At 40.0% G+C, this 16575-nt stretch overlaps 1 protein-coding gene across 7 annotated transcripts in view; it reads left to right on the forward strand.

The window, feature by feature from the left end:
• TPK1 (thiamin pyrophosphokinase 1) overlaps nucleotides 1–16575 on the forward strand; it is a 314203-nt gene that overhangs the window by 108693 nt on the left and 188935 nt on the right. For all 7 annotated transcript variants that reach the window (XR_012834005.1, XM_075745301.1, XM_075745300.1 and 4 more), the window contains one exon: nucleotides 5684–5753. Coding sequence is in view for 5 of the 7 variants with exons in the window: in XM_075745301.1 (XP_075601416.1) it covers nucleotides 5684–5753 (70 nt within the window). In the remaining 2 variants the exon portion in view is untranslated. The remainder of the gene's footprint in view (nucleotides 1–5683; nucleotides 5754–16575) is intronic.

Consider the following 16575-nt stretch of genomic DNA (forward strand, 5'->3'; position numbering starts at 1 on the left):
AATTCATCAGCACATTGGTTTGTTCAGTGTATTCTCATATTTAATTGCTTAATGAATCCTGCCTCTGCTTAGCTGAGATCTCTATGACACAGCTCAAAGTGGAGTGATTAAAGCAGCACAGCAGTTTTGTAGGAAACATATAATTACCTTACTAGATGTACAGTAGTTTTTCATCTGAGAGCTATAATCCAGTCCATATGGAAGCAGGCAGCCATCTCCGGTGTTGGTGATCCTTTTGCTTGAGGACTACTGGGCTTTTATGTTCTTTGTGGGATACAGATGGTATAGATGTTGGGTAGCTGATGGGCCTTTCTTGGGTACACAGGCAATTAAAGAATAGCAGCCATTGTTTAGTTTGCAGCATTTGTAAATCTAAAATTTGTTCCTGGGCTGGAAGTATGCGTGCAAAATTGCAAATAACCATGGGGGAAAAAAAAAAAAAGACCAAAAAAGAGGAATTTTGGATGAAATTCCTAAGAACGGGCTCAATCCTAGAAAGTGCTGAGTACTCCTGTTGAAGACTGATTGCTCTTTGCTGCTGCTGCTTACGGCAGCGTGAATGTGCACCTATAACAGAAGCTCAGAAATCACTTGTATGTCTGTTGAATTTCATTTGGAACCACAGAATATCGTGAGAGCAGGTGACATTCTGCATCATGCTTGTTAAAAGCCCTGTGCACTGATGCAAAGTCAAAATACCAGTGAAAAGAGCTAAGCTGTTTCAGTTTCAGAGAAGTTGGGGATAGACCTATTTTAAATAGTTAAAAAACAAGACCAGCATCCAACAGGAAAGCAGAAAACTAGTATGGACTGACAGGTGATTTGCTAAACAGAGCTGCAGATGGACCAAAAGAGAGATGTCTGCAGTGCACTGTACTTGGTATATAATAGCAGTTGCATACAGTCCTGATAACACAGGTAGAAACACATGGGTGGGAGGGAATAGTTGGAGAAGAAATATATCTCCTAGCTAGCAAGCTGCAGCCGCACAAAGCCATGGATTTGTTAAACATGTTTTTGAAGTTTTTCTAGGACAAAGGAGAAAAAGAGAAAGCACGTAAATGCAGATTATGCATTTTGTTGCTGGTAACTGGTATTTTTTATTAATGCTGAGACAAAAATGTGTTAGCCAACTGTATCAAGCAAACCGAGCAATTCTCTGCATGTATACCATATATCATCACTTACACATCACTACCAGCGCTCCAAGTCATTAATTAAACAGGGTTCTCTTATGTGTAGATTATGCTGGCAGGTTAATTATGGTTACCAGGTTACTGAATCAATAAATGAATGAGGGAAACAGATTGCATACCTAGAAGAAGCTGTGTAAAATTAGAAAAGGAACAGTGGCATTGAGTTCCCCCTTCTATACTCTTCCACTAAGCAGCACAATGAAACAGCTGATTTTTCGGTTATATCTCCATTCGCTAGTTCACTGAATGACACCAGCATTATATCGGAAAGGAATGAGACAGGTAGAGAAGGTGGTAATTTGACAGACTGAGCTATTTCTGAGGAGTGGAGCTTAACACGGAATATGCAGGTTGGAAAGGTTGTAATTTGTGGTAATGCCAAGGAGTGCAGATTGGCACACTGAGCTAGCGCTGCAGTGCACTCGTGCCCTTGTGCTCGCAGTGTTGTCTCCTCTGATAACAAAAGCATGAAATGGTACGTGGGGCCTCTCCAGCCGAGCAGGGTGGCCAAGGGCATGGGTCTCTTCTGCTTCCAGTTGTGGTGGTTGAAAAAGAAGCTGTTCCCAATTGCATATTGCAGCGTCTTCGCTGGAGATGTAGGTCCTCCTGACCCAGCAGAGCTCAAGGAGGTGCTTCGGTGATCATTCCTTAGCCTGGCTCAGATCACAGAGGCAGGATTAGCAAAAAGCCTTTAGATAATGTCCTTACTGACTTAGTTCTTTCTGATGTACGTAAGCTAGAGAGTGTTTCCATGTGCACCATGCCTGGGAAATTTGAGGAGTTTCCAATAATGGCATAGTAACCTTTGGGTCAGAAGAGAAGGTGTGTGCGAGACCTGAGTTCTGGCTGACCACTGAAGTTGTTATTCCCTCCAGAAGCCTGGACATTCATTTTGGTTGCCCTGGAAGATAACTTGTCTTTGACCCATGCGTGACCATTAGCACTTCATCCCTCTATATCACTTTGCACCTTCTCATTTTTTTTTTTCAACTGTTTAAATTGTAAACTTCTTGGAAGAAAGAGTCTCTTTTTTCATGATGCCAAGCAAAACAAAGCCCCGATCTTGTTCAGGTCCTTCAGTTTCTGCTGAAATAATTAATGAGGTTTTGAGTGAGCTGTTGCAAAGTGCCTAGAGACTGCTAGGTTTGCCTACACAGTTGCCGTGCTGTACCTTGGCCAGATTGTTGTTTGTAAAGCAATTTTGTCTGTAATATAAAAGGTACTGTATAAAATCAGTTCCTATTATCTTTTCATAGAGAATTTTCCATCTGAGTTATAAGCTTAGAATTGCTGACTATCTCCTTAAACACTTCCAGATAATAATGATACATGTTCTTCCAGGTAATATATATCATTACCTTTTATCAAGCAAGGCTTGCTTCATAGCTGTAGAAATAACATGATTTACTGGCCTCCAGCCAATCAGTCAATTACCTGCTAGTTACTTAAAGCACCTGGGGCTTTGGTTCATTCCAGTGTAAGTTATTAACTTGCTGGTAGAGGATCAGTACCTCATAAATAGTTTCTCTAAATAACTTTACAATGCTGGTCAAGTTTATTTTTTTAATTTATTTTTTATTCTTATTTATAAGAATAAATATGTGGGGGACAGCTATAAATTATAATTACATAAGGCAACTATTTTGATTTGAGATCAGATAATAGCCACATATCCATGTGAACGGCATACAAGTGTCATAGACCTGTTACTTAGGCAGCTGCAGGTCTTTGGAAGAATCTTGGTAGTTTACATGTACCAGACTGGTTGAAGACTGATTTGTTCTGTAATACTTAGTCAGTGTGTTTTGGTTTTTCAGTCACGTGCTTTTAAAATAATTCACCTGGAGTAGTAGGCCAGGCTTAACTTGTGGTGAGTCCATTGACATAATTGGCAACAGTTAAGGCTCTGACTGTTTTTAAGTAATTGAGACAGACAATAGACTCTTTCATGTCTCTTTTTCTGTATCACATACCTTCTTTTTTTCTTTCTTTTTTCTTTTTTTTTTTCCCCAGAAGTCATAAGCCACTTATTTGTTTAAAATACGGGAGAACAGATGTAAAAAATCACTATTCTCGGAACAAGCTGGAGCCATCTTTGGCCCAGGAAGCATCCTTTAGGCAGGTTATGTACCCAAACTTAGAAAATAATTTTTCTGCAGTGTTCTTAGGGTTTTGCTTATAAAGAGTGTCTCAACTGATAAATTGCTTTTGTAGCTCAAGGGGAGAGAAAAGGTTCTGTAATTGCTTAGATCCTAGGCCTTGCTTAGATGCCTTATATCTGCTAAATAAACCAATGGGCTAGATAGCTAATTTAAGGACAGGTATTACACACTCTTCTTGCAATGGACCATTACTGAATTCTGTGTGAGCTGAGCTCCCTGAAAGAACTAACAAATACACCCAGGTGAAAGGAATTACATTAATCCAGTTTCAGTTGTAACCTCAAGAGAGAGGAGAAGTTAAAAGCTTCCAGTCAAACACAGTGGGCAGAAAAGGTTGTTGTTCTTGCCTTGTGATGTTTATGCTCATCAGGATGGATGAGGAACCCAGCAAGAGCCTGAAGCAGTGAATCACCATGGTAAGTGGCTGGCCAGCTACCATAACTTAGAAATTATCTCAGCTAATAAGATTTGTCAGGATCAAATCTGCTTGAACTTGGTTTGTTAATAAGGGTTTGGATAGTGCTTGGAAGGAGTGGCTGAAGTAGGATAAGGAGACAGAGAAAAGCATGGTCTGCACAAGAAGGCTGAGAGAGGTAGTGCTTGCTGTAGTGTGTGCTGTGGTACTGTGGGTGAGAGAGAGCAGGGGTCGCTGGGGCCGTGCTAGAAGAGATGCTGAGGAGAGCAATGCCAGTTCTCCTGCCCTGCATGTTCTTGCGGCCTCCAGGAAAAAGCTGCTGCACCCAAAGGTACCTGGAATGAACTGGTAGCTTTTGTGCTGCCCTGCTTTCTTCTATTTTTCCACAAAGCCTCAGATGAGGTTGTGTGGTACTGCATGGTGGATGTACCCATACGGAATGTGCCCTGTGGTGGGAGTTCAGCAGCCAGATAAGACAGAATGGCTTAAAGGTGAGAGCAGATACAGAGATGAACTTTGTTATCCCAATTTGTATAGGCTGGCTAAATTGATGGCTAAGCTAGGGGGAGAGGTGGATTGCCCACCTAATGAGTGCCAAGAGGAAAAATTTAGGTTTGTATCACTGCTGAGAGGTGGTTCTGCCTGAGAAATAAACGCCAAAGTAAAGTGGCTTTAGCTGAAAATTGAATTCTCAGTAGCAAGGAGTGCCTGATCTAATTGTTTATACCTCTTTTCCAAAACTTGGGCAGGCTGTTCCTTTTCTTTGTCTCTTCTCTATTTCCCTTTCCCCTCCTCCCCCTGATCCTCTGATGTTCAGCCCTCCCCGTCTCTCTTTGCCCGCAGGCGTGGAAGGAATGTTCTGGTCCAGTGCGGAAGTGACAGTTTCTTTTATCTTGCACGCTGTGGTTATCATCTGAGTTGTGCATCTCAGAGCAAAACTGATAAAGACTACTAAGACAAGATTCTCATTTTCAATCTTTAGTATAGCTTATCATAGTTTAAAAATCTCATGAAAAAACTGTGTGTTAAATGATGATTAATAGAGGTGCTTATGAATAAAATATACCAATTTATGTCTGATTTTGTAATAATAGTGTTAGGCTTTTCTCGTTTCTCTGACACGTCTATATAAACAAAGGGATCACAAGAGAACAGCATGTCTGTGCTTGTTTAAATCAATTGAAATTAGTGGCATGTGCCCTTTGTGGTCCCAAGTTATGTGGAAGCACTGAAAATTATTGTGGTTTTGTTCCTTTTGTACTAGCATAGTTCAAGATTTAAAGCCAAGACTTAACCCACCTGGTCTATATCAGATGATTCAGTCTGTGGAACAATGTAGGAACTGTAGTAGTGTTACCGTTTTTGTGTCGTAGGAGGGGGGGGAAAAAACCCAGAAAACAGGTATTGTCATGCCTAAGTATTTTTTTTTTCCCCCTAGTTTTTATGCAGATCATTATAGAGCCACCATTGTAAACTTTTTGCCTGGATGAGAAGATTGGTAGGTTTAAGGTGCAAGTTCCTACTTGTTCAGACAAGTGCAAGCCCATAGATGGAGGATGGGCCCCTTTCAGGTTTTGAATACTTGCCCCCACCCACCCCATCCCCTCGCCATGTAGTTTAAGCTGACTGGACAGTAGTTTAGGATAGATAGAAATAAGCTATTTGGAAAGTACAGTAGCACGGTCAGATGAAGATTGGCGCTAGTCTGATAAAACCACTTCAAATGTCTATTTAGAGAAACAAGGGAAGTAGTCAAGTATAGGAAGCTAAAAGCCATACAAGATCTCAAGTTTATTCCCTGTGCTGCAATGAATGATTGAGCTGACACAGAAATGTCAGTAATGGAGTAACTGGTTGTGTTTTTTTGTTTACAATGCCAATACAGTGATGTTCTGTTTCTTCCCTTGCAGCTGCACTGAGAGCTTGTGCTGATGGAGGTGCCAATCGTCTCTATCACATCACAGAAGGAAGCCAGGAGAGGTATGTTAACAATAAACTTGAAGTCATTGAAGTCATCTCTTCTCAATGAAAAGTAAAATATGGAGGAACAGGATCTGTTCAGTTACTGAAGTAGCTGCCTGCTCTGTGCATGGTACTTTAACGAACTGTGCCAGGTAGTGTAATATTTTCTCCACATCATCTTTAATTTTTATTCTCAGCTACAGTTTTTAAAAATACACAGGTAGCCTGAAATACCTTTTTTCCTTAACCCCACTGGTCTTTTTTTTTTCCTCCTGAAAGCTCTGTTCTCAGTCTGTCTTATTTTATGTATCTGTCAGAGCTAGGCCTTTGATGCAGTCTTTGAAAAAACTTGCTGTGCCCCTAGCAAGGGTTGACTAAAGGAACATCTGATGCCTCTCACCAGGAGCTGAAACAAAGTATGTCCTCTTCGCTCTTCTTGTGAGGCCTTAGAGGAAATCTGTTTGCTTTGTGAAGTGAGATGAGTAATAAAATAGGAAGTCTACTTTTCTTTTTGAATTATTTCTAAATTAGTGTCAGGGCATCATACATGAGACCAAAGACAAGTACAGGGGTTATCTATAAATGTGTGTGCTAGGTGAGGAAATATAACTGAAAGGAGAATATGTTCTTGTTTTCTGTAATGGCATTTATAATTGTAAAATATCTCAGGTTTCTGCCCTAGAAGTGTGGAGCTGGGGTTCTGATGCAAAATACTACATTCAAGTGCTTTCTCGTTTTTTGTAGTGGAACCATGGAATGCTGTGTAATCTGAGGTTACTAAGGATATCCTTTTTGCTTGTCTTCAGGATTTTCAGTTGTTTTGAGCAAGAATTCATAAATAGTTTAATAAAAGCAAATCAATGAGTATAGCTGACTCTTGGGGCAAAGGAATGAGACAGGTATTTGGTAGAACTTACAAACTTATGAACAGTTTTGTTCATACAGCACGATCTGACACGTATTTTGTCTCTTCTCATGGCAAGTGTATGACAGAGGACAAGGCAAGCTCGATTTCTTCCTGTCCTTCAGAGTAAAGACCAGACTGTAGTCTTAAAGTAGACATTAACTGTAAATTTCTTCCTTTGTCACCTGTGAGAAGTTTGATGGCTGAGATCTACAACTGCTAAAACAGATACTGGAGTCTGTCAGGCATTACTAACTTGTAGGGGTATTCCTTCTGTAATCTTCTATTTTTCTTCTCCTACTAGTTGCTCACAGAGCTATGTACACCTTAAATTCTGTCTGAATCAAAGATTGTTTGACTTGCAGCAAGCAGTTATCTCTGATAATGGTGATGCTTTCCAAAGAACAACATTTTAGAGCTTTCATTTTACCTTCTTCTGTAACCCATTCATCTCTTCTGCACACCTTTATGCTCATATGAAATAAATATAATTCAGGGGAAAATGGATGATTATACCTTGACTGAATAGTTCTTTCAGTCTTACATACTTGGCCCTTGGAGTATTCTTTTTCTCTATCTTTCTTCTTCTCATCTTAATTGCTTTGGGTAGCTATATTTTACCTTCAAAGTGATTCTTTTGAAACAAAAAAGACCTGCATAATTTTGATTTTTGTCTTTAAAAAAATCATTCTGCTGAAAAGAATATTCATTTACTTCTCTGAAGTATCTTCCCTTAAATTCTCTGTCCAGTGTTATTAAAGAGCTGTCTGCTCAGACTCTACTGACATGCTAAATCATTTTTTTAACACTGTCTTAACCTTCTGTTTAAAACTCTATTTTATTCAAAGCCCTGATATCTATTTGTGTTGTATCAAAACCTAAATCTATAGTCCTTTAATTCTAGAAAGATTACTATATCCAAGAGATATAAATAAAGAACTTGGTTGATATTTTGGTCTTGATTCTCAGTGACACCAAAGCGTGCAAAGAATCTTTTAGGGTGGGAATAAATGGTAACATTCTAGGAAAGGACAGCTTGCAATATGGGACTGTTACAGGAGTGTCTTCCTTTGGAGAGAAGTGAAGTGCTTGTTGCTATTTTGAAGGGTCCATTTCCAAATCCTAGAAGAATACAGGGCTAAAAATGACCTCAGGAGATCCATCCTTCTTTGTCTTCACCTTAAAGCAGAAGAAAACCTGTCTGTTCCATTCCTAGTGCATACCCAGTTAGCTGTTTTTTAAAAAATCATGACGTGGGAGCGCCCCTCTGCAATCCAGCTTCCTCTGCTTTAGGCTAAAATATGCCCAGGTCGCTCGGTCTTTCTTTATTGGTCATCTTTTCTTATTGCTCTTATTGGCTGCTCTTCAGTTAGTTCATAACTATCTTAAAATGCTGTGGCTGAAGCTAGGCAAGATGCTCTACAGGAGGCTTAAGCAGTGCTGAACAGTTCTTTAACTTGCTTCTCATGTTAAGTCAGCCTATGCTGTTAAATGAAAGCAGCAAGAGCAGATTCAAGGGCCCCCCATTTCCTGCCTCCATTGGTTCCCTGCTTTCTCCATCTGTGTCTTGGCTTGTTTCTGTGCTTGAGTGGCTCAACTATTCCCATCAAGCAAAGGAAGCTCTCACTTTCCTCCCTATAGCACTGCACAGGCTGGCTTAGAAATGTGAGTTTAGGTCAAGAGATGGAAAATGTATGTCTTCATCTGTGTTTGTGATGACATTTTTATGATGTGTTTGGATTTCCCATAAGTTTCTGTAAAAACTAGCTCAACAAATCTGAATTGCAATTATTCTTTTAAAAAAAAAAAAAACAACCCAAAACCAAGACAACCTTCATTTTTGTAACTCTAATGAGGAGAAATCATGCTGGTTTTTTCAACAATGTGTTAAAACGAATCACCTTCTAGAGCAGGAGGGGTAGGAAGAATAACCAAAAGGGGCAGGATAACTTTTCCCTAGAGACCCCTGTCCTTGGGAGCTGTCATTGTTGGGAACAGGGGGAAGGAGGGACAGACTCCTGTGCTCTGTTGCTTTTTCCTCTCTGGTTTCACAGCCCAGAGAGGTTATTTTCCTTAGACTATGTTTTTTCTTTGTTAACATCAATTCCCACTTAGAAATAAGGATTACTGCTAAACCGTTCTTGATTGCTAAACATTTGCAGCTAATCAGAGTTACTGATCTTTATAGGGTTTTTGCTCTGCCTTATTCTGTCTGCCTTGCCTATCGTGTTGTGTATTTCTTTGAATCACTATGAAGCACTGTTATCCACTTGTTGTTGCGTATCTGTATCACACTACAGCAACTTCTTTCTCAACACTTTCTGATTAAATCTGAAGACATCGATTAACCTGTGTGTCACTGGCTTTGGGGTATATGAAGGTGAAGATGCATCGAAAACTATCATCGTATTGGCACTTGTAAAAACAATCATTAGTACTTGTGTCTCAGATGCTATTTTCCGGAGAGATGTCAAAGCCATCGTGTACACAATTTTTACAACATTAAGTGCTTCAGGTTAGAGGGGAGCAGTGGGCTTTATGAGAGGAAGGATAATCCTATCATAAAAAATACTGGCTTTCTGGGTTTCTGTTTAGTATTTCAGTATATCAGACTTACTGTATGACATGAGGTGGGTTGCCTACGATCTCTGAGAAGAACACTTTCGTTACCCTTCCAGTTTCATAGAATCATAGAATGGTTTGGGTTGGAAGGGACCTTAAAGACCATCTAGTTCCAACCCCCCTGCTGTGGGCAGGGCACCCTCCACTAGACCACGTTGCCCAAAGCCCCATCCAACCTGGCCTGGAACACTTCCAAGGAGGGGGTATCCTCAGCTTCTCTGGGCAACCTGTTCCAGGGCCTCACCACCCTCACAGTAAAGAATTTCTTCCCAACATCTAATCTAAATCTACCCTCCTTCAGCTTAAACCCATTACCCCTTGTCCTATCACTACATGCCCTTGTAAACAGCCCCTCTCCATCTCTCCTGTAGGCCCCCTTCAGGTAATGGAGGACTGCAATTAGATCTCCCCAGAGCCTTCTCTTCTCCAGGCTGAACAACCCCAACTCTCTCAGCCTGGCTTTGTGGGAGAGGTGCTCCATCCCTCTGATCATCTTGGTGGCCCTCCTCTGGACTTGCTCCAACAGCTCCATGTCCTTCTTATGCTGGGGACCCCAGAGCTGGATGCAGTACTCCAGGGGGGGTCTCACGAGAGCGGAGTAGAGGGGCAGGATCACCTCCCTTGACCTGCTGGTCACACCTCTTTTGATGCAGCCCAGGACATGGTTGGCTTTCTAGGCTGCAAGCGCACACTGTCGGGTCATGTTCTCATCTACCAACACCCCCAAGTCCTTCTCCTCAGGGATGCTCTCAACCCATTCTCCACCTAGCCTGTAGCTGTGCTTTGGTTTTGGTTTTTTGTATTTGTACTGTGTATTTGTTACTTTCTGTGAACTGCATAAAGTATGGGAGTAGCAGTGAAACTGGAAAATGGTTGTGTATTTTGATGTAGCATTTTCTACATATAAAACATACATGAGATGAACTTAAGTAATGCATGAAAATGCAGATGCTATGTAATTCTTCTCTGAACTGGGCTTGCAGGGAGGCAGCTCCAAGAAGCTCTACATGTATGTTTGAACATTAGGAACGAAATTTGTAAACATTTGTGGTTGATGTAGCTGCTAAATTTCAAGCATGGACCTCAAAAAATCTTTTTAGAAGCAACTTATGCAGCAATGTGTATTCCTGAATATAAAGTTTGTCTTTTGGTTACCCCCCACCTCCTGGATTTAAATGAGCCATTTAGTCAGAATGAATCAAGGACGTTGGTTGTAGAAGGTAGTGTTACTACTTTAACTTGGATTTAACAAACTCTTCTATGTCCTGGGCTTTGTGTTGAGAAGCTAACGTGGAAAATAGAAGTCTTAATTGTACAGCTTTTACAGCTTACAGTTCCTGAGTTTTGTACTTGTAAGTATCAATGAATAAATTTAGACACATTGCAAACTTTTCAGTGCTGACTACTCCTGAGGAATTTCTTGTCCTTCGCATGCCTGGAAATAGTTTCCAGGATGAGCTGCTCCATCACCTTGCCAGGGATTGAGATGAGGCTGAGCAGCCTGTAGTTCTCAGAGTCCTCCTTCTAGCCCATTCTTGAAGACAGGAATGACATTTGCTTTTCTCTAGTCTTCCAGCTCTTCTGCCAGTTGCCATGGTTCATCAAAGATTATCAAGGGTGACCTTGCAATGACATCAACCAGCGCCTTCAGCACTCATGTCTACATCCCATATGGGCACATGGACTTATAGATGTCCATTTTGCTTAAGTATTCCCTGACCTGATCCTCTTCCACCAACAGTACATCTTCCTTGCTTCTGTCTTTCCCCCTGGTCTCTGGTGACTGGGATTCTTGAAGGCCGGTCTTGCCAGTAAAGACTGAGGCAAAGATGGCATTCAGTACCTTAGCCTTTTATCATGTTCTGTGTGACTAGATCCCCTGTCTCATTAAGCAATGGGCCTACATTTTTTTCTAGTCTTCCTTTTGTTGCCTGTGTACTTGTAGAAGCCCTTCACATTGTCTTTGACATCCCTGGCCAGATTCAATTCCATTTGGGCTTTAGCTTGCTTAACTTCATCCCCAGGCAGAGCTCCATGCACTCCAGCGGCTCTCTCTCACATAAAGGGCAACTCCTACTCCTCCTCTTCATCTTCCCATCCTGCCCTTCCTAAAGAGACTCATCCCTCCATCCATGTTTCCGTGATCCCAACAAGATTGTAGCTCTGCAACTGCACACAGATCTGTAACTCATCGTGTTTTTCCTGCACGTATTCTCCAGGGCTTTATTTTGTGTCAGAAGTTTGAAAAAGAAGTAATAGGCTTAACCTTTGAATACGAAGACTAAGCTAGTGTAACTTCCATGAGGAAAAGTACTTGTATGTTTTCTTGCATGAAAGGTGGAAAGGTAACTCATAGTGGAATTGACTGTATATTTTGATGACTTCACGTGTGCATTTTGGCAGTTAGTGAGGATTAGTATTGCCAGTTTGTCCTCCTTTCATTGGCTATAACTTACACTGAATTTACCTAATCTTAGAAACCACTGTCTCCATTGTCAAAATCATCAAAAAAGAAACAGTAGGGCAACAGCTAGCAATACGCATCTGTAAAATACGATCTTTTGTCTTGTTTCCTGAATAACCTTCTACTCATGGAAAAGTGGGGCCCTAATAGGATTATAGAGTGACAAATTCATATATAGTTCACTGTGTTCCATATTGGATTAGAAATAGGGTATTTATGAAGGTAATTAGCCATTGATGTAGCTTAATGTAGGGTTGAGATGAATTCTTTGCTTGAACTCTTCAGATTAAACTGAATATTATTTTTAAGCTAACTTATATTCAGGCAAAATTTAGAGCACTGATGCAGAAAACATTGAATGAGATTTTCTGAGTATAGACTTATACCAGAAGAGTACAATGGTCTTTTCTTGTCTTTAAAATGTATTCACTGTATGTTTTGGGGAGGATGTGAGATAGTTAGACATGCAAAGCTTTTGCTTTATTAATGTTGATATAAGGATATGTTTCAGTAATGTTTAAAAAAACTGGCCTCTGAAACGATGAGGTCAAAGCTATCTGAAATGGCTTTCCTGTTGCTGCTGGTGGTGAAGAGCTCTTTGAATTGAGGGATTATAGTCTGAAAGCCAAGAAAGTTGAAAGCTGAGGCAGTGCTTTATTTGTCAAATGGCTTAAGGAAATCTTCTACATCAGACATTTTTGCCTGACCTGAAAACTGTAGCAGTGTTTAAAGATCAAAATCAGGATCTTGAGTTTATCCTAATAAATTCTGCAGGAGTGCTCAGAAAACCTGTCCCTATCCACAGTCTGCTCCTTCAGGAAATACCTGACTTGGGATACATTTTTAAATCCTAGCTTACTTTAGAAAACAGCCAGGCACCAACAAACTTCAAAAAAACCAAAGCAACTTATCTCTCAGTGTTTGGAAAGATGAATCCATTTGGAGTTACATTATGTGTTTGTTTCAGGTAGTACAGATGAGAAATTCTCAAGATACATGAACATCATCTAAGTTTTGTCTTTTTTCATTTGTCTTCAATTTAATTACTTTCACTCAATTACATTTTCAAATACATCTTTATTCCAGTAGCTGTACACTGTAAATATAATTCAAAGTTTTTTTCAGAAACAATGAAGAGCTGAGATGCTCATAGATTCAGTCCTCAATTTAAACCAAGATTATCTTCCCGTATTGGGAGGTGTTTCCTGAAAGTACTAGGGCAATAACATCACTAGGCTTATCAGATCTCTGAGTCAAATGCTCACAGAAATGATGAGGGGTGAAAATCATTGGTGCTTTTTATACTGCTGGGTTCCTCTCAATATTAAACACCAGTATAAAGCCAGACCAGGAGCATATTATTGTTCTGAAGCTATTGACTAAGTCACTATAGTGCTTTGTTTCTATTCAGTTAGTCATCAGATGCTATAAAGGAAAAATCTGTGAGTTACATAGCCATAGTTCAGATTCACCCAAAAATTTTAGGAGGGGCAGAAGTACTGTGTTTTGCAGATCACACAAAGTGGAGGTGTATTATGAAGGAGACACCAGCAGCCTGCTGTAAAAGCTGTTTTACAGCTAGATTTGCTTGGAGATGCTTCTAATTGTAGTTACTACTATGTTTCATACTCCATAACAGAAAATGGACAAGGGCTTTTCCACTGTCCCCTCAGTCTGAAAATCAAACAGCAGATTATCACCTGATTTTAAAAAAAAAAGTGCACAGGGGCTTATAACTATTAGCATAATTTGGTTGAGATTGTTTTTACTCTTTATGTTGAATTTCCGTTGCTTTTGCTAGTCAAGAAGGAAATTGTAGAATAATAGTAATATTTATAACTAATAATGAGGGAGGTGACAGTGTTGCCTGTTGTTGTGACTCCTGAAAGTTAGACCTCTATTAGAAAGAAGGCTTAGTCTCATCATACTCTTTATGAAATGGCTAGCTTTTCATCCCTACATGTGTGTAGACAGATGCATGCGTACCTTGTTTCTTTTATTTCAGGAGATGCTGAAAGTAAGTTAGTGTAGTGCCTTAGTACAGGACCTTGCTTTCTTTACAGAAGAGTAAAAAAGAAAAGCATTCTTAGGTAGAACTTCTGGATATGATTGACAAGTGGCAGAGGCACATGTACATTTCATTTAGAGTGAGAGTAGTATCTACTGGTTAAACTGGAGAACTGGGAATCAAGACCTTGGTTTTGTTCCCAGTTTGCTGAAAGTCAAGCAGTGAGTTACCAAAGCATCTCAAATTTTCAGTCAGTCATCTTTAAAATGGGGGCAAGTAGCCCTTAAGAAGGGCTAAAATGTTGTCCTTGCTCACATGGTCTCATCAGAGTTTCTGATATTTCCTTGTTAAAAGCTGAGCCTATAAAAGGGGCCATGTATCATTCCTCCTGAAATCAGTATTTCATAAGGAATAGTAGGTCCTAGGTGGAGGCAGACTTGATCTCCATTAGTGCTCCAGGCACCTGTACATTTTGGCATAAATCCACATATATATATTTTTTTTTCCCTCCTTTCGACAAGGAGATAAGACATTCCTCCTCAAGACATTCAAAGAAAGACAGCATTAGGACCCCCTTGTTTTAGCCAGATCAACAGACAAGTGTGAGACTCTGCTTTTCTGGAATGATCCTTATCTTGTTAAGGAGTAGATGGGAAGTACCAGGACAAAAGTCTGGGAACATGGAGTGATATAAAACAGATGGACAGTTCGACTTAGAAACCAGGTCTTCTGGCTGTGAGGTGATCTGCCCCATAAAACTCTGCTGTCCCAGTAAGAGCTCCATAAGTCAAGTTATAATTGCTAACCAGGAAAAGAAAGGGTCATGATTTGTCCAGAACAGTAATTCTGGAAAAAAGCAAAAAGAAAAAAAAAAAGTGGCTGAGGAAAGGAGAATATAGGGACACCTTCAGTTAATCCCAGGTCTCTCAATCAGAGGGTTTGTATTGCTTCAGCTTCTTCTTCAAATAGCTGTATCTGTGCCCCTAGTGTACTGTAAGTAGAGGAATGTCATCGCCATCTGGGTGATTTCTGGCTTTATGACATGGTAAAAATCATTTATGGCCACCCCGATGCTAGAAGTTAGGAATTTGTAGCGATAAAATATCTGTTCATTGAGTCACTGCTGGAAAAAGCAGCTTGGAAAAGAGTCCTGAGCTGGCCTAAGAGCACTCTGCACTTTATAGTGTTTCGGTTCGTTGTGCCTAAGGAGTAATTCTCAGGTTCTGGGGAAAGCTGGCTCCGCGCATAGCGTTGGGGTGAAATGTATGCCTGTGTTTCTTTTGGATCTCTGAATATCAATAGAAATGAAGGATTAGGCAAGCAATGCTTGCTTTTATGGAGCAATACTTTTTACAAGTGTTTGGGGCGGGCTGGGGGGGCAGGAGTTTTCCTGTGCTTGAAGCAAAGCAAAACTAGGATGTTCTTACAAGCCTCAAACTAAGCTGGGTCTTTGCTGCAACAGTACTTGTCACTTAAAGTTTAAATTATGAACTCTATATTGAACATGGCAAGAGCGATCATAGATTTGAAAGAAGCTCTGTTAGGACTAAGAAGAATGCCAAGATCAACGTTCAGTGTGGGAGCACAGAAATACATGTGCTATCAGTGCCTGAAAATGAATTTATGTTAATAAATGATGTTGAAGTTGACTGATCTGCACTGCTGCCCTTCAGAGACTAAGGGAAGGATTGCTGGTGCTATAATACCTGTTCGCTTTTTTGGCTATGTGTTTTCATAGTCTAGAAAACTGCTGGAGAGAGTGGTTATAGTCCCTTCCAGGTGACTTCAAATTACAGAGTATTACATAATGGGACTGAACACAAATAACACCCATAGATAAATTATTCAGATTAGTTTTTGCTGTCTCTAAAATGCTCTTTCAGTAAACTTATTAGTGATTGTTGGAGCGTAAACATATTCTGGATGTTTATTTCTTGGTTTTCTTTCCTATTCTCTTTCTTCAGTAGACTCTGCTCTGGTTTTTTTTTATAAATATGTGAAAGCCAGAAGTTCTGACTTTTAACAATTTGCATTCAAATGGGCACCTTTATTTTGAGAACAGATGATTGTATACTTCAGATCTGTTAAATTTAGCATTAGTGAAGCCAGTAGCTTGCAAATAGGGGGCCTTTATGCATTATGAAATATAATGAGAAGTAAAACTTAAAGATAAATGGATTTATATTTAAACTATTTTTCCTAGTTCTTCTACTAAGATTTGTTTTAAAATCTAATTGTATTCCAAGAGTGTTTCTGTTTTACAAATGGACTCTTTCAGCTTTTCATTTTAAAATGTTTTGTGCCCTGGTTGTTTTCACAGAAAATACTATCAAGAACCAGGAACTATGTTCTCAAACTATGATCAAAGCTACTTAGTACAGTTGATAAATGAGAATAGTTAATAAATTAACTATTTAGGGTCAAGAGATGAGTACTCTGTGCCTCTTCTGAAAAGGACAAGCCATGGAGCAAAAACTGCACAACCAGTTGCAAAGCCACCTACATGAAGAGCTGGGCATCGATTAATCAGTTGGACTAGGTAAGGTTGCCAGGCAGCTCTACAAATTGAAGACATGAAGATTAATCCTCAGTAAAAAGTGAGAGCCCTGAGACATCATAGAGCCAGTTTTGTTCTGCTACCGGAAATAATTTGCTTAGGCTTGTGGATAATGTGTACAGTGGTACCTCCAAAGCTGCTCGTGGATACGCTTATATTTAGAGAAACTCAAATCTTCTCCTTCAACTCATAGTTCATATAAAAAGCATGCTTCTCTGTAAACAACATACCACCTACCTTATTTAGGTACCAGTCTGGGCTTTATTTTTGTAAAATGGGAGAGAA

Source organism: Balearica regulorum, chromosome 2 (assembly GCF_011004875.1).
Source record: "Balearica regulorum gibbericeps isolate bBalReg1 chromosome 2, bBalReg1.pri, whole genome shotgun sequence".
Taxonomy (NCBI): Eukaryota; Metazoa; Chordata; class Aves; order Gruiformes; family Gruidae; genus Balearica; species Balearica regulorum.